At 47.1% G+C, this 18,132-nt stretch overlaps 1 protein-coding gene across 3 annotated transcripts in view; it reads right to left on the minus strand.

The window, feature by feature from the left end:
- SMARCA1 (SWI/SNF related, matrix associated, actin dependent regulator of chromatin, subfamily a, member 1) overlaps positions 1–18,132 on the minus strand; it is a 504,496-nt gene that overhangs the window by 25,595 nt on the left and 460,769 nt on the right. Inside the window, exon 23 of one of the 3 annotated variants that reach the window (XM_063937259.1) lies at positions 17,147–17,242. The exons of the other annotated variants lie outside the window; for them this stretch is intronic. Coding sequence (XP_063793329.1) covers positions 17,168–17,242 — 75 coding nt within the window. The 3' untranslated portion in view covers positions 17,147–17,167. The remainder of the gene's footprint in view (positions 1–17,146; positions 17,243–18,132) is intronic. 3 annotated transcript variants of the gene reach the window in all.

Raw genomic sequence — 18,132 nt, forward strand, 5'->3', positions numbered from 1 at the left:
AGAAGCACTGAGAATCAGGCTCTCTCCAAGAGTGGACCAAGGCCGAGCACTAACATTTTCACAACTTAACCAGGAAGAAGGTCTCTAGACTCCTCTCTAAAGAGAAACTTCTGACCAGACTTTAGAAAGATTTAGCCAAGCATTGCATCCAGACCAATACTTATTGTGGCATTATTAAGGGATCTGCAAGCCCTGGCTGCCGCCCTGAGACAAATCTGGTCATTAATGAGGATTCAGCCATGGGGATTGAAGGACAAATTTATACTGCTAGGGTATGTGTGGCGAGCTGCCATGAGCTCAGGAACAGACAGCTCTTAGGATTTAGCCACAGTTACCTTAGTAAATATCACTACTCATTTATCTCTTTCATTTGTACGTATCAAAACCACATTGCTACTGGATCACTTTCCCCTTAGGTGATCTTTAGGTGAGGTTTCCACTTTGGTATATGAAAAGAAAAATAGCTACACCCTAGTGAAACACTGTGAGGCTAACCAAAATACTGAATAAATAAAATACACACTCATATAATTAAACATTAAGGCATGTAACATAAAAAGCCATAACATGGACTTTCTAGCCCCTTCTGGTAAAGCGCTTATTGCATGTAATGGTTGTAAGAACACATAAAAAACAATGTACCGTTAACATGCAGTTCACAACAGGAAGGTCCCTCTTGGTCAGTTCAAATGATTTAAATAGACCACTGGTTTATGTTCTTTATCAAAAGGCATTGGAAGATCTCTGAGGTTAAGAACCCCTATTGGTTTTGTGTTTAGTTTATATGCACTGGATACATATAGTAGCATGTAGTAAAAGCAATATCAACCCATGGAATATTCTACTCAATCTCGGAATATAGAAATGTGAAGATAAAGCATATGATAGTGTAATTCTAGGACATATGGAATCCCCAACAGTAATATTCTTACAAGAAACGAGCATAGTTTTTAGCTTTTGGGAACCTTTCATTGAGCAAATAGGTTCACCTCAGCTTAGATCGTAATACCATTAAAATATTTATTACAGAGTATCATCGATTCTATGCCAGAAGTGTACTGAAATGGCCATGAGATCTTTAAAGAACATAAATTATATAAACAGTAGGATTTAGACCACAATAACTTTTTAATGGTCCATCTTTCCCCTCTTACAAGATGGCAAGTAAGAATGGCCAGGGTTGCAAATACCACATGCGGCCCTGGGACCAAAAATAGCCAGTGTTGCAACCAGCATACAAAAGACATCACTGCGGCTATAAATATATGAAACTTGATACCAATAATAGTATATATATATATATATATATATATATATATATATATATAAAACAGAGGAATGCAGGTGTAAATGTAGGAAATGGAATACACTACTAGCATAAGTAAGATGTCCCTGCAGGTAGAAATATAGGAAACCTGTATACACTCAATACAAATAATTCAAAAGAATAGCATACATTATTTAGTATAAGTAAGAGGGCACTTCAGGTCTAAATTAAGTATATACTATTAGTCAGGGACGTGTGGTAAGGTAAATTGCTCAGGAAGCACTGGCTAGTACCAGAGCCAGCTTTACACACAATATATGAGCCAAAGGGTACATGTGGGCATTATACAAAGATGCAGCAGTATATACTGCTGGAAATCTGGTGAGTTTTGATAACAGATGTGCAGAAAGGTAGGCAGGGGAGGCACTGACTGTAAATTGATTAGAATAATACAAAGAAGATATTTGTAACATATTCCTTGTATTTTTTTACATACTTTATATAGTCAAAAAATAAGAATTTACTTACCGATAATTCTATTTCTCGGAGTCCGTAGTGGATGCTGGGGTTCCTGAAAGGACCATGGGGAATAGCGGCTCCGCAGGAGACAGGGCACAAAAAGTAAAGCTTTCCGATCAGGTGGTGTGCACTGGCTCCTCCCCCTATGACCCTCCTCCAGACTCCAGTTAGGTACTGTGCCCGGACGAGCGTACACAATAAGGGAGGAATTTTGAATCCCGGGTAAGACTCATACCAGCCACACCAATCACACTGTACAACCTGTGATCTGAACCCAGTTAACAGTATGATAACAGCGGAGCCTCTGAAAAGATGGCTCACAACAACAATAACCCGATTTAGTTAGCAATAACTATGTACAAGTATTGCAGATAATCCGCACTTGGGATGGGCGCCCAGCATCCACTACGGACTCCGAGAAATAGAATTATCGGTAAGTAAATTCTTATTTTCTCTATCGTCCTTGTGGATGCTGGGGTTCCTGAAAGGACCATGGGGATTATACCAAAGCTCCCAAACGGGCGGGAGAGTGCGGATGACTCTGCAGCACCGAATGAGAGAACTCCAGGTCCTCTTTTGCCAGGGTATCAAATTTGTAGAATTTTACAAACGTGTTCTCCCCCGACCACGTAGCTGCTCGGCAAAGTTGTAATGCCGAGACCCCTCGGGCAGCCGCCCAAGATGAGCCCACCTTCCTTGTGGAATGGGCCTTAACAGATTTAGACTGTGGCAGGCCTGCCACAGAATGTGCAAGTTGAATTGTGCTACCAATCCCACGAGCAATCGACTGCTTAGAAGCAGAAGCACCCAGCATTGTTGGGTGCATACAGGATAAACAGCAAGTCAGATTTCCTGACTCCAGCCAACCTGGAAACTATATTTTCAGGGCCCTGATAACATCCAGCAACTTGGAGTCCTCCAAGTCCCTAGTAGCCGCAGGTACCACAATAAGCTGGTTCAGGTGAAACACTGACACCACCTTAAGGAGAAACTGGGGACGAGTCCGCAGCTTTGCTCTGTCCGAATGGACAATCAGATATGGCTTTGTGAGATAAAGCCGCCAATTCTGACACTCGCCTGGCCGAGGCCAGGACCAACAGCATGGTCATTTTCCATGTGAGATATATCAAATCCACAGATTTGAGTTGTTTAAACCAATGTGATTTTTTAGGAATCCCAAAACTACGTTGAGATCGCCCAGTGCCACTGGAGACATCAAAGGGGCTGTATATGCAGTACTCCCTTAACAACTTCTGGACTTCAGGAACTGAAGCCAATTTCTTTCTGGAAGAAAATCAACAGGCCGAAATTTGAACCTTAATGGACCCAATTTGAGACCCATAGACACTCCTGTTTGCAGGAAATGTAGAAATTAACCTAGTTGAAATTCTTCCGTGGAGCCTTCCTGGACTCACACCCTGGCACATATTTTCACCTAAGTGGTGATAATGTTGTGCGGTCACCTCCTTCCTGGCTCTGACCAGGGTAGGGATGACCTCTTCCGGAATGCCTCTTTCCCTTAGGATCCGGCGTTCACCCGCCTTGGCGTCAACGCAGCTGCGGTAAGTCCCGGAACAGACACGGTTCTTGCCGAATCAAGACCCTTCTTAGTATCTCTTGAAGTTCCGGGAACCAAGTCCTTCTTGGCCAAACCGGAGCCACGAGTATAGTTCTTACTCCTCTCCTTCCTATCATTTTCAATACATTGGGTATGAAAAGCAGAGGATGGAACACATACACCGACTGGTACACCGACGGTGTTACCAGAGCGTCCCAGCTATTGCCTGAGTGTCTCTTGACCTGGCGCTTCAGGTGGGACGCCATCATAACCACCTTTGGTCTTTCCCAACGGTTTACAATCATGTGGAAACTTCCAGATTAAGTTTCCACTTTTCCGGGTGGAATTCATTTATGCTGAGGAAATCTTCCCAGTTGCCCACTCCCGGAATGAACACTGCTGACAGTGTTATCACATGATTTTCCGCCCAGCGAAGAATCCTTGCTGTCATTGCCCTCCTGCTTCTTGTGTCGCCCCGTCTGATAACGTGGGCGACCGCCATGATGATGTCCTACTGGATCAGCACCGGTTGACTTTGAAGCAGGAGTCTTCCTAGGCTCAGAGCATTGTAAATTGCCCTTAGCTCCAGTATATTCATGTGGAGAGAAGTCTCCAGACTTGACCACACTTCCTTGGAAATTTTTTCCCTGTGTGACTACTCCCCAGCCTCTCAGGCTGGTATCCGTGGTCCCCAGAACACAGTCCTGAATGCTGAGTGTGCTGCCCTCTAAAAGATGAACACTCTGCAGCCCCCACAGAAGAGACACCCTTGTCCTTGGAGACAGGATTATCCGCTGATGCATCTGAAAATGCGATCCGGACCATTCGTCCAGCAAATCCCCTGAGATCTGCCGAATGGAATCGCTTCGTAAGAAGCCACCATTTTTCCCAGGACTCCTGTGCATTGATGCACTGATACTTGGCCTGGTTTTAGGAGGTTTCTGACTAGGTCGAATAACTCCTTGGCTTTTTCCTCCCGGAGGAACACCTTTTTCTGGACTATGCCCAGAATCATTCCTAGGAACAGCAGACGTATCGTCGGAAAACAGCTGCGATTCTTGGAATATTTAGAATCCAGTCGTGCTGTCGTAGAACTACTTTAGATAGTGCTCTTCCGACCTCCAACTGTTCTCTGGAACTTGCCCTTTTCAGGATATCGTCCAAGTAAGGGATAATTTAGATGCCTTTTTTCTTTGAAGAAACATCTTTTCGGCCATTACCTTGGTAAAAGGCCCGGGGTGCCGTGGATAATTCAAACGGCATCGTCTGAAACTGATATTGACAGTTCTGTACCACGAACCAGAGGTACCCTTGTTGAGAAGGGCAAATTTGGACATGGAGGTAATCCTTGATGTCCAGGGACACCATATAGTCCCCTTTTTTCCGGTTCGCTATCACTGCTCTGAGTGACTCCATCTCGATTTGAACCTTTTATGTAAGTGTTCAAAGATTTCAGTTTAGACTATGTCTCACCAAGCCGTCTGGCTTCAGTACCACAATATAGTGTGGAAAAATAATACCCTTTTCCTTGTTGTAGGAGGGGTACTTTGATTATCACCTGCTGGATATACAGCTTGTGAATTGTTTCCAATGCTGCCTCCCTGTCGGAGGGAGCCGTTGGTAAAGCAGACTTCAGAAACCTGCGAGGAGAAGATGTCTCGACTCTCCAATCTGTACCCCTGGGATAATACTTGTACTATCTAGGGGTCAACCTGCGAGTGATCCCACTGCGCGCTGAGACTCTTGAGACTACCCCCCCACCTTGAGTCCGCTTGCATGGCCCCAGCGTCATGCTGAGGACTTGGCAGACGCGGTGGAGGGCTTCTTTTCCTGGGAAGGGGCTGCCTGCTGCAGTCTACTTCCCTTACCTCTATGTCTGGGCAGATATGACTGGCCTTTTGCCTGCATGCCCTCATGGGAAAGGAAGGATTGAGGCTGAAAAGACGGTGTCTTTTTCAGCTGAGATGTAACTTGGGGTAAAAAGGTTGGATTTCCCAGCTGTTGCCGTGGTCCCCAGGTCCGATGGACCGACCCCAACTAACTCCTTCCCTTTATACGGCAATACTTCCATGTGCCGTATGGGATCTGTATCACCTGACCACTGTCGTGTCCATGACATCTTCTGGGTGATATGGACAACGTACTTATCTTGATGCCAGAGAGCAAATATCCCTCTGTGCATCTCACGTACATATATATAGAATGCATCCTATTAAATGCTCTATATGAATAAAATATTTTCAGTCAGGGAATCCGACCAAGCCAACCCAGCACTGCATCTCCAGGCTGATGGCGATCGCTGGTCGCAGTATAACCACCGTATGTGTGTATATACTTTTTAGGATATCTTTCCAGCTTCCTATCAGCTGGCTCCTTTAGGGCGGCCGTATCTGGAGACGGTAACGCCACTTGATAAGCGTGTGAGCGCCTTTTCACCCTAAGGGGTGTTTCCCAACGCGCCCTAATTTCTGGCGGGAAAGGGTATAACGCCAATATTTGCTATCGGGGTAACCCCACGCATCATCACACACTTCATTTTATTTTATCTGATTCAGGAAAAACTACAGGTAGTTTTTTCACTCCCACATAATACCCTTTTTTGTGGTACTTGTAGTATCAGAAATATGCAACACCTCCTTCATTGCCCTTAACGTGTGGCCCTAATGAGAAATACGTTTGTTTATTCACCGTCGACACTGGATTCAGTGTCCGTGTCTGTGTCTGTGTCGACCGACTGAGGTAAATGGGCGTTTTTAACGCCCCTGACGGTGTTTCTGAGACGCCTGGACCGGTACTAATAGTTTGTCGGCCGTCTCACGTCGTCAACCGACCTTGTAGCGTGTTGACATTCTCACGTAATTCCCTAAATAAGCCATCCATTCCGGTGTCGACTCCCTAGAGAGTGACATCACCATTACAGGCAATTTCTCCGCCTCCTCACCAACATCGTCCTCATACATGTCGACACACACGTACCGACACACAGCACACACACCGGGAATGCTCTGACAGAGGACAGGACCCACACTAGCCCTTTGGGGAGACAGAGGGAGAGTTTGCCAGCACACACCAAAACGCTATAATTATATAGGGACAACCTTATATAAGTGTTTTCCCTTATAGCATCTTTATATATATCTCAATATCGCCAAAATCAGTGCCCCCCCTCTCTGTTTTAACCCTGTTTCTGTAGTGCAGTGCAGGGGAGAGCCTGGGAGCCTTCTCTCCAGGCTTTCTGTGAGAGAAAATGGCGCTGTGTGCTGAGGAGATAGGCCCCGCCCCTTTTTCGGCGGGCTCGTCTCCCGCTATTTAGTGAATCTTGGCAGGGGTTAAATATCTCCATATAGCCTCTGGGGGCTATATGTGAGGTATTTTTTGCCAAAAAAGGTTTTCATTTGCCTCCCAGGGCGCCCCCCTCCCAGCGCCCTGCACCCTCAGTGACTGCCGTGTGAAGTGTGCTGAGAGGAAAATGGCGCACAGCTGCAGTGCTGTGCGCTACCTTTAGAAGACTGCAGGAGTCTTCAGCCGCCGATTCTGGACCTCTTCTTACTTCAGCATCTGCAAGGGGGCCGGCGGCGCGGCTCCGGTGACCATCCAGGCTGTACCTGTGATCGTCCCTCTGGAGCTGATGTCCAGTAGCCAAGAAGCCAATCCATCCTGCACGCAGGTGAGTTCACTCCTTCTCCCCTAAGTCCCTCGTTGCAGTGATCCTGTTGCCAGCAGGACTCACTGTAAAATAAAAAACCTAAGCTAAACTTTCTCTAAGCAGCTCTTTAGGAGAGCCACCTAGATTGCACCCTTCTCGGCCGGGCACAAAAATCTAACTGGAGTCTGGAGGAGGGTCATAGGGGGAGGAGCCAGTGCACACCACCTGATCGGAAAGCTTTACTTTTTGTGCCCTGTCTCCTGCGGAGCCGCTATTCCCCATGGTCCTTTCAGGAACCCCAGCATCCACAAGGACGATAGAGAAATCTGGCTTATACATTAGTATGACAGGAAAGGCTCTGCTTCACCTGCTTCACCCCGCCGCACGTCACTGCTATTAGTACAGATGTGTTCTCATATACCAAGCCTAATACACTATACCGCGTGAGATGCCCAATACAGCAGAGCCGTGCTAAGGGTCGTAGCATAGCGACTTTTTCTGTAAATTCTGAGATTTAATGGCATTGCAGACACTGGCAGACACCACTCAAAGTGTAATAGAAATGCTGGGCTGCAACTTTCACCGCACATAAAAGGAGAGTTATGGTAGACTTACCATTGTTAACTCTCTTCCTGCGAGACACATTGGGTTCCACAGGGAAACATCAGGGTAGAGTGGATATTGATTCAGAGGCACTAACAGGCTAAAGCTTTATGCTGTCCCAGGATGCATTGGGGCCTCCTCTATAACCCCGCCTCCAGGCACTGTGAGCTCAGTTCCGTTAACCAGTCCAATGCAGGAGCAGGTAAGAGAGAAGGTAGAGGTTAGTCACATAGAACCACATTCTCACGACAGGAGAAGAGACCAGAGGCTAATGCCATATAAACCCATAGAAGCTAGGTGCATCAGGGTGGGCACCCTGTGGAAACCAATGTACATCACAGAAAGTTAACAATGATAAGTCTACCATAACTCTCCTTTTCTGCAGCAGGTTACATTGGTTTCCACAGGGAAACATCGGGGATGTCCTAAAGCAGTTCCTCAAGGGAGGGGACGCGCCTTAGCGGGTATGAGAACCCGGCGTCCAAAGGAAGCATCTTGGGAGGCCGAAGAATCAAAGGCATAGAACCTAATAAATGTGTTCACAAAGAACCACATAGCTGCCTTGCACAATTGTTCTGTGATGCGCCACGGTGGGCCGCCCAAGAAGGTCCAACAGACTGAGTAGAATGGGCATTAATAGCAGCAGGAGCTGGGAGAACAGCTTGCGCATTAGCTTGTGCAATCACCATTCTAATCCATCTGGCCAAGGTTTGCTTATTCGTAGGCCAGCCACAATTGTGAAAACCAAACAAAACAAAAAGGGAATCTGACCTCCTGATAGAGGCAGTCCTCTCCACATATATACAGAGAGCCTGTACCACATCCAAAGACCGTTCTTTGGAGGGCAAATCAGAAGAGATAAAGGCCGGAACCACAATCTCTTGGTTAAGGTGAGAAGATGACACCACCTTAGAACTGCCCAGTCACGATTAAATATTAGAAAGGGTGGACGACAGGACAATGCGCCTAAGTCCGACACCCTTCTTGCAGAGGCAATAGCCAGTAAAAACAAGACCTTGGCCGTGAGCCATTTAAGGTCCATCGTCTTAAGAGGTTCAAATGGAGACTCTAGCAGGGCATTCAGGACAACAGACAGATCCCATGGAGCCACAGGAGGGACATAGGGAGGTTGAATCCGTAAGACACCCTGAGTGAATGTATGAACGTCAGGTCCTTGAGGGAGGACAGATGAAGGCCTAAGTCCCGGGCTCTTTGCAGAAAAGCCAGAATTCTGGAAGTTCTGAATCTTTATGCATCATAATTCTTATCAGCACCCAAGGTGAAGAATTCCAGACCCTGTAATAAATCCGAGCAGATGCCGGTTTTGCGGGCTTTTAACATAGTTTGGATGACCGCCTAAGAGAATCCTTTGGCTCTCAGGAGTGATGCCTCAAGAGAAATGCCATCAAAACCAGTCTGGCCAGGTCCAGGTAAAAACAAGGGTCCTTTACGAGGAGGTCTGGGTGCTGAGGAAGTAGAAGAGGACGCTCTGTCAATAGACCCTGCAAGTCTGAGAACCAATGCCATCTGGGCCACGCTGGAGCGACTAGAAGTAGAAATCCTCCTTCTTGTTTGAACTTCCGCAGAACCCTGAGCAAGAGTGACACTGGAGGGAACACGTAGGGCAGCCGAAAGTTTCATGGAATTGCCAGTGCAGGCTGCTTGAGGATCCCTGGTCCTTGATCCAAAGACCGGAATTTTGTGATTGTGTCGAGACGCCATCAGGTCTACGTCTGGTAGGCCCCACTTGTCCTCTAGGAGTTAAAAGACTCCACTCTCCAGCGTGCACGTCCTGGCGACTGAGGAAGTCTGCTTCCCAGTTTAGGACCCCCAGAATGAACACTGCCGATATTGCTGGCAGATGGCGATTTTTGACACTTCCATCATGCGGCTTCGAGTGCCGCCTTGATGGTTTATGTATGCCACCGTAGTGGCATTGTCTGACCGTACTTGAACAGGCCTGTTCTGTACCAGAGGCAGGGCAAAAGTCAATGCAATGAACACCACCTGTATCTCCATAACGTTTATTCGGAGGAGTGACTCCTTCTTGGTCCAGCAATCCTGGAATGAGTGTTGCTCCAACACCGCACCCCATCCCCTTAGACTGGCATCCGTTGTCAGCAGGACCCAGTCGGAGATCCGGAAGGGACGGCCCCTGCACAATTTCTGGTCCTGTATCCACCAGGTCAGCAAAGGACGAACCTCTGGAGTCAATAGTGATCATGTGAGATTTGATCCGATGAGATAGGATGTCCCACTTGGAAAGGATTAACCTCTGCAGAGGGCGAGAATGAAATTGAGCGTACTCTACCATGTCAAATGCCGACACCATCAGGCCAAGTACTTGCATCGCCGAGTGCATCGACACACTGGGGCGACAAAAGAAGCATCTAATCCTGTCTTGAAGTCTCAGTACTTTTTCTGGAGACAGAAACAGTCGTTGACTGTGTGTCCAGGAGTGCCCCTGGATGCACCATGCTCTGAGCTAGGACCAGCGAGGATTTCTTCCAATTGATGAGCCACGCGTGGGCTTGTAGGAAGCTTACCGTCCGTTGTAGATTACGGAGGAGGACATTGTGGGAGTTTGCCAGAATCAGCAAGTTGTCCAGATACGGCAGGATCCTGGCTCCATGGCGATCGGACGTCATTACGACCATGACCTTGGTGAAGATCCGAGAAGCCGTGCCAGTCCAAATGGCAGAGCCCGTAACTGATAGTGGAGGTTGCCACTAGCAATGTGCAGATACTACTGATGCGACATGGCAATAGGTATATGCAGGTACACATCCTGTATATCCAGGGATATCATTTAGTCTCTGGGTTCCATAGTCAGTATAATTGGGCGCAGTGTTTCTATACAGAACTTGGACACTTTCACAAACTTGTTCAGTGATTTGAGGTTGAGAATAGGCCAGAAAGACCCATTGGGTTGCGGAACTAGAAACAGGGTCGAGTAGTAATCTCTGCCTCTCTGAACCAGAGGAACCGGCACTACCACTCCTGTATTCAGGAGAGAACTCACAACATTTTGCAAAGCTTGCGCCTTTAACGGATCCGAAGGGATAACCGTGGTGCAAAACTGGCAAGGGGGACATCTCTTGAAGGAGACTGCGTACCCGTGAGAGACAACTTCTTGCACCCATGCGTCTGAAGTGGTCATTAACCAGACCTGGGTGAACTGCAGAAGTCGGCCTCCCACCGTGGGGTCCCCCAGGGGGAGCCCGTGCCTGTCATGCGGCAGGCTTGTCTTGTTTAAAAGCAGGCTGACGGGACGCCCACGACTGCTTTGCCTTGGGCTTAGTGGTTTTGGGACCACGAGATTGTCTTGGGTATGCCTGACCTTTTGCTTTACCTTGAGGCCGAAAGGAATGAAAAGTGGTACCTTTAAACTTCTGTGCAGAAGGATTAGTATTTGGGAGAAAGGCAGCCTTAGCAGCAGCCAATTCAGACACAATTTTATTTAGTGTAGGTCTTCCCCAAACAAAATGTCCCCCTTAAAGAGGAGTACCTCCAAGGTCTTTTTGAAGTCTAGGTCTACCTTATATAACCTCAACCACAGAATACGGCGAGCCAGGACAGACGTAATCGACGCCTTGGTTGCCAACACACCTGCCTCAGAGGACGTCTCCTGAATGTAATAGATTGCGGTGGTAATGTGAGACAGGTATTGTCTAGCATTGTCAGATATATCCTCGGGCAGCTCTTCCTCTAATGCCTGAACCCATGCTTCAATTTCTTTTGCAGCCCTAGAGGCAGCAATAGTGGGTCTATGTACAGCACCTGTAAGGGAGTAAACAGATTTCAGGCATCCCTCCACACGCTTATCTGTCGGTTCCTTCAGTGAAGTGACAGTGGTGACAGGCAGTGTGGATGACTCCAGGAGGCGGGTGACATGAGAATCCACCGGCGGTGAATTTTCCCACTTGTTACATAACTCTGCAGGTAGAGGATAGCGAGCCAAGGCCCGTTTAGACAGAGGGAATTTCTTCCTTGGATTACACCAGGGCTCCTGCCTGATGTCCACCAAATGGGCAGAATGGGGTAATAGATTTTTGACCACCTTCTGCCGTTTAAACATATCAGTTTTCTTAGCCACAGTAGTGGGATACTCATCATCAGAGATCTGCAGGATTTTCTTAACCACTTGCCTGGCATGGTCGCATCAGATGCGACCAGTCAGATAGAGAGTGTTAGCAGCGGCAGGGAAGATAAACTTCCCTCCGCTGCTGCTGTCAGAGGGACTGGAAGGTCCCTCTGCCTCCCTGCACCCTCCCCCTGTGTCTGCCGTGCTGCCGCTGCTGATCGGTCAGCACGGCAGGATCACCCCCTCCAGCGGCTGCAGACAATGGCAGCCGCTGGGGAGAGTAAATGAACCCTATCAAGTCACCCCCTGACCCCCCCTGCATATCTGCAGGCTGTCCCGGCTTTCAAATTGAAAGCCGTGATAGTTGCGATGTTCCCTTTTTTTAACTAAAATCATTTGGGATAGTATTAAAGTCATGTTCTTCACTTAATTCACTCATAAAAAACCCCGTCAATTTTGGAGCGGTTTTCGGCTAAATAAGTCGTCAGTAAAGTGGTTAATAATAATAATAATAATCATAATAATTTTATTTATATAGCGCTCTTTCTCCAATAGGACTCAAGCAACCTCAAGGACAGGGACATCAATTTGCAATGGAGAATCCACGCCAGAAACACCTGATTCAGTGTCTGACAGGACAGTATGCTCCCCCTTCTCTTCAGATGAAACATCTGAGAGATTTGTGGATTGCGAGGAGGAAGCAGCCCGCTTAGATGACCCAGAGACACTAAGAGTGACCTGATTAAATTGCTGCAACTGGTTAGACAAATTTTCCGCCCAAGGTGGATTAACCATAGGGACAATTTGTGGCCGTAATGGCACAGGTAGTCCCATAGGTGGCGTAAGGCATTCCACCAGAGTACTCAGTAGGTTTGTGAACGCAGCCCAGGGTGGCTCCTGATTGGTTACAGGAGCTGAGGACTGACTGGGAGATGTATGATACATAGTACACAGATCATCATACACAGCTTCCCCTCTGGTAAATCTTTGGCACTTTGCATGATGTAGGAGCGTCCACAGACTTACTGCCCTTCTTGTTAGACATTGTACACAAATGCAACAACAGAGCAAATTAGTACGACAAAGCCAGAGTAAAATATCTGCGAATAAATCCGTTAGTATGTGACTGTAGACACAGTACACACCACCGAATAAATCCGGTATTATGTGACTGAGTACATAGTAGAATACACGTAATAGGTGACTACTGTGACGAACTATATATATGACCCTGACGCACCTAGTCCCTCAGGGTACAGAATATAGTGATAGATATATCTGGGAAACACTGAAAGTGAAACCACACAGCAGATACAGGCACGCACAGTCACAGGCAATGAAGATAATTATTATGACAATAAAACTGCACTGGACTGGTATATGTACAGATATATATATATATATATAACACAGCACAGTCCTAAACCGGAGGTATATATCAGAATACTCGTACAATATATCCTGTAATAGGTACACTTTTTCTTAACTAACGCTGTCTGTATAAAGACATGTAGAATACTCAAGTGTTTGTAAAGCCACAGCGCTGCATACCGGCGGCTTTACAGGGGAGACCTTACCCTGCAGTCCCAGAGACTAGCCGCAACTATGCTTATAAGATGGCGCCCAGCATCTCGTCTCAGTCAGGTTGCGGATGGAACGCGATTTAATGTCGGGTCCTGCCTAGGGGACCCTCTTACCTCCTCCCCGTAGCAGCCACGCAAACCAGGAGAGCGACTGCGACCGTGTGCCTAAAGCCGGAGCATCTCCGCCACAAGTACCCGGGAACAGACCGCGAGAGTATGTGCTTGAGAGGTGATGGAGCTGCAGCGCTGAAGTGTCACCATGACATACAGCACTGACAGCCCAGGTTTGAAGAAATTTATGTCAGAAAAAGCTTTTTCAGGGCTTCCCAGTGCAGCACACCTGTTAAGTGACCTGCTGCTGCAGACACCAACTGAAACTGAACTCACAGTGCCTGGAGGCGGGGTTATAGAGGAGGACCCAATGCATCCTGGGACAGCCTAAAGCTTTAGCATGTTGGTGCCTCTGGATCAAGATCCACTCTACCGCGATGCTTCCCTGCGGAAACCAATGTAACCTGCTGCAGAAATTAGTTTTACACATGTACAAAGTCCCAGACGAAGCACAACGGAACTTGGTGTGAGAAAAAGCAGCAGCTGCATTTTGTATAGACTAATTCGCACAGATGTACAAAGGTCACACATCAAATTGGTCAGCGCAGTGTAGCTGAGCAGTTTTGTCTCTTCAAGCTGTTTAACTGGTGTGAATACTGTACAATTTGATTGAAAAGACACGCAGTCGAGTCGCAACGTACCTGGTGCACCATCAAGGGTTTTTGGTGCGACTACAACAATAGTGTACGATAATGCATATCTATATACAGTATAAGAGCGGAATGCATGTGTAAATAAAGTAAACTGTGCTAGTATACTGTATATAGCAGGGGAGTGCAGGTATAAATATAGAAAACAGTATGCACTATTATTATAAATAAGGGGATTGCAGGTATAGATATTAAAAAAAAAACCTGTATACAGGGCCCATTGATATTTGTGTAAATATGAGGGCACTGCAGATGTAAATTCAGAAACTGTTTTTTATTATATAATATATATATATATATATATATATATAGGGAACACCAGGCTTGTTGAAGAGTCTTCTCCCCAACATGATCCTCGTGAGAGGGCCTAGGAGGTCGATTTGGCCACTGCTTTAGACGATGAGGAATGGACTGAGGTCTAAGATGACGCTGCATGTAGTTCAATTTTTGTTAAAATTAACAAGAAAACATGTAAGTTATTGTATACGTGGTATTATGTGCCCTTGAGTGGAATGTACCGTGGCACATCGGATAGACGCTGGAGCGGCTGTGATGCTGAGGGTTCCTTTCTCCACATATTTTGGTCCAGTCCTAGTATATCTTTGGAAGGATGTCATTAGTTTTCTAACACATTTGCTTAATTCCATACAAGCCTAAGTATAGTCTCCTCCCTTAAGGTCTCCCTACGTTGACTAGGCACCTAAACAAATTGATGCACAATGTAGTGTCTGCCATGACGTGGCAGTCTATCCCACACCTGTATCATCTATCGCATGGAGCAGGGGTAGGCAACCTGCGGCTCTCCAGCTACTGTGGAACTACAAATCCCAGCATGCCCTACCACTGGTTAGCTGTTAGTATGTTATAAAACTGTGGCAGGGGATCCTGGGATGTGTAGTACCACAGCAGCTGGAGAGCCGCAGGTTAGCTACCCCTGGCATGGAGCATATGACTAGCATCATCAATCAGTCTTCTAAATCATTTGACAAAATATGGAGCCTCTCAAACTGCCCCTTCCCCTTTTGCCTTGTAATACAGGGGCGGAACTGCCGCCAGGCTCCAGCCCTGAAGGTGGGACATGGCTCCTTCATTGTACCCCGACTTAGACATAAGCGTGTGCACGGTAATGTAAAGAGCAGCGGCTCCAGTGGTGGAAGTGCCGCTCGCTGCAACCCTGTGCAGGGGGGGAGGTAAGCAGGGCAGTCATCCTGCTGGTGCCAGCGCCCGCCTGATCCTGCTGCACGCCGACATTTAAATACAAACTGCACAGTGGCAGGACTGCTGGTGTTCCCTCCCACTTTCCCATGTTGCTCATAGCATCTGTGTTAGCCGTGGTACTACACGCGCTTGCCCCGATGGCTGGCCTCATACACCCATAAGTGCACAGCAGCCTGCAGCCTACCTGCCTGAGCCCCTGGGCCAGATCTTAGGGCAGAATGCACTATCTGACAGTCCATGAGCCCCAGCACCCACCGCAGCAGGCAGGACGCGGAGGTAAAACACCCGTGCACAGCAGCCTGCCTGCCTCTGAGCTCTGTCCTGTGGCCAGTGAGGACTGGAGAACTGACTGAAGACTCTGCTGTGATTGTGAGTACAGTCAGACTGTCTGACAGTGACTCTGACAGTAAATCATATGTTTAACTTGAATGTTTTGAGAATAAAATTGATGCAAGAGGGTATTGCTTTTAACTCCTCTTTGTGTTTCTATGGCAACTATTTTTTGTGATTTTCATTAAGCTATATAGATCATATGTGCAGTGTGTTTTAAAAATTACTAAACCATTTGATCCCTTGGTCAGTTCGAAAATCATAAAGAAATAGATATCAATTAAAATAGATAAAAAATAATTAGTATGCAACATGGTTAGTTTGTATTTGTGACATCTGTGGTGGGTTGCATCATGCATGTTTGTATTAGGGAGACATTTATAAAAAAAAAAACCCCCATTTACAATGTGATCGGGAGCAATGTTATCGCAAGATGCGATTTTACCGGTGGCATGTATTAACTGTCACCCGCAGGAGCCTGTATTTGCATTTGACTCTGAGCGCTGCCAGGGCTACTGCATATGCATGGCCCCACTGACCGCATATTTGCTAAACAGTTGCTAAATATGGCAGCATCGCATCTTCCATAGACACCTATAAGGGTTGCAGCTGCCGACGGGAATGGAGGGATCGCAGTAGGTATCGGAGATATCAGCTGTGGTCCCTCTGTCATACATTTGGGAAATGCTAAATATTTGTGTGGTGGTTGGGGGCCGCAAAGGAAACTTTCACCCTGAGCTCTGCAAAGTCTAGATCCGTCCCTGACACTGTGATCTGCCTTACCGTCGCTTCCCTGAGTCCTACCAAGCTAGGGCTGCTGGAGCGCAGCAATGGCATTACATCACGGCCACACATGCTCCCTGCCCTATCTGATCCTGCAGTAAAGAAGCGACACCTGCCCTCACTGTCTGTCCACCGGCTCACTGTATTACAGGTGAGGGCAGCTATCAAGGCAAGGGAGAGAGAGATTCGTTGCAGTCTGAAAGACTCTGGGGGGGGGGGGGGGGAGAGCAGGCTGAGAGTGAAGTTTAAAGCTGCGTGGCACAGAGTGAATGGAGAGCAGGCTGAGAGGCAAAGAGTGTTGAAGGGGCGCAGGCTGTGAGACAGAGTAAAGGGGGAGCAGGCTGAGTGGAACAGACTCGGGGTGCAGGCTGAGAGGTACAGAGTGAAGGGGGAGCAGGCTGAGAGACACAGAGTAAAGGAGCGCAGGCTGAGAGGTACAGAGTGAAGGGGGAGCAGGCTGAGAGACACAGAGTAAAGGAGCGCAGGCTGAGAGGCACAGAGTGAAGTGAGGGAGGCTGAGAGGCACAGAGTGAGTGGGATGATGGGAGATGATGGCATGGCAGAGAGATGTAGATGGGAGATGATTGTGTGCTGAGAGATGACTCTGGTATTGAGAAGTCAGTTAAAATACTAATAATTTTTTGTAAGGGGGGGAGGCACAAAATGTATCTTGCCTCCCGCCAACTGGGATGAAGTTATGCCACTGTTGTAATAGCCAACTATAGGCACTGCTGTTATCCTAGGCCTAGCCTTAGGCTCTATCCCCGAGATTTTCCCCTTCGCTTTCTTCTTACCTTTCTTCTACTTCTTTCTTTTCAAGTTGTTTCCTTTCTATCCTTTTTATGGCCTGCCTCACTGTAGTATATGCCGGAATCCTCTTTCCTTATTATCTGTATTATGGTTTAAAACTGGATCATGACTTTGATTCATTTTGTATGGCCTTATCCTTTACTCTACTCTCTACCTATGTTATTGATATTCTGATTGTATTGGTTGCTCACTGTGATCTACTTAATAACAAGTTGAAAGGAAAAAAAAATAAGATTTTAAACCTACCGGTAAATCTTTTTCTCCTAGTCCGTAGAGGATGCTGGGGAGTCCGTAAGGACCATGGGGTATAGACGGTTCCGCAGGAGACATGGGCACTGTAAAGCTTTAGAATGGGTGTGCACTGGCTCCTCCTTCTATGCCCCTTCTCCAGACCTCAGTTAGGACTGTGCCCAGAGGAGACTGACAGTACGAGGAATAGGATTTTGTTATCTAAGGGCGAGATACACACCATACACACCGTACAACATGGTATACAATAACCAGTTAACAGTATGAACAAAACAGCATCAGCCAGAGGCCGATCTCAACTGTAACTTAACCCTTAAGTATGCAATAACCATATACAAGTCTTGCAGAATGTTTCCGCACTGGAACAGGCGCCCAGCATCCTCTACGGACTAGGAGAAAAAGATTTACCGGTAGGTTTAAAATCTTATTTTCTCTTACGTCCTAGAGGATGCTGGTGACTCCGTAAGGACCATGGGGTTTATACCAAAGCTCCAGAACGGGCGGGAGAGTACGGATGACTCTGCAGCACCGACTGAGCAAACACGAGGTCCTTATCAGCCAGGGTATCAACTTGTAGCACTTAGCAAAAGTGTTTGACCCCGACCAAGTAGCTGCTCGGCAAAGCTGTAATGCCAAGACGTTTCGGGCATCCGCCCAAGAAGAGCCCACCTTCCTAGTGGAATGGGCCTTTACTGAATTTGGTACTGGCAATCCAGCCGTA

The sequence above is a fragment of the Pseudophryne corroboree genome, chromosome 8 (assembly GCF_028390025.1).
Source record: "Pseudophryne corroboree isolate aPseCor3 chromosome 8, aPseCor3.hap2, whole genome shotgun sequence".
In the NCBI taxonomy this organism is placed as follows: Eukaryota; Metazoa; Chordata; class Amphibia; order Anura; family Myobatrachidae; genus Pseudophryne; species Pseudophryne corroboree.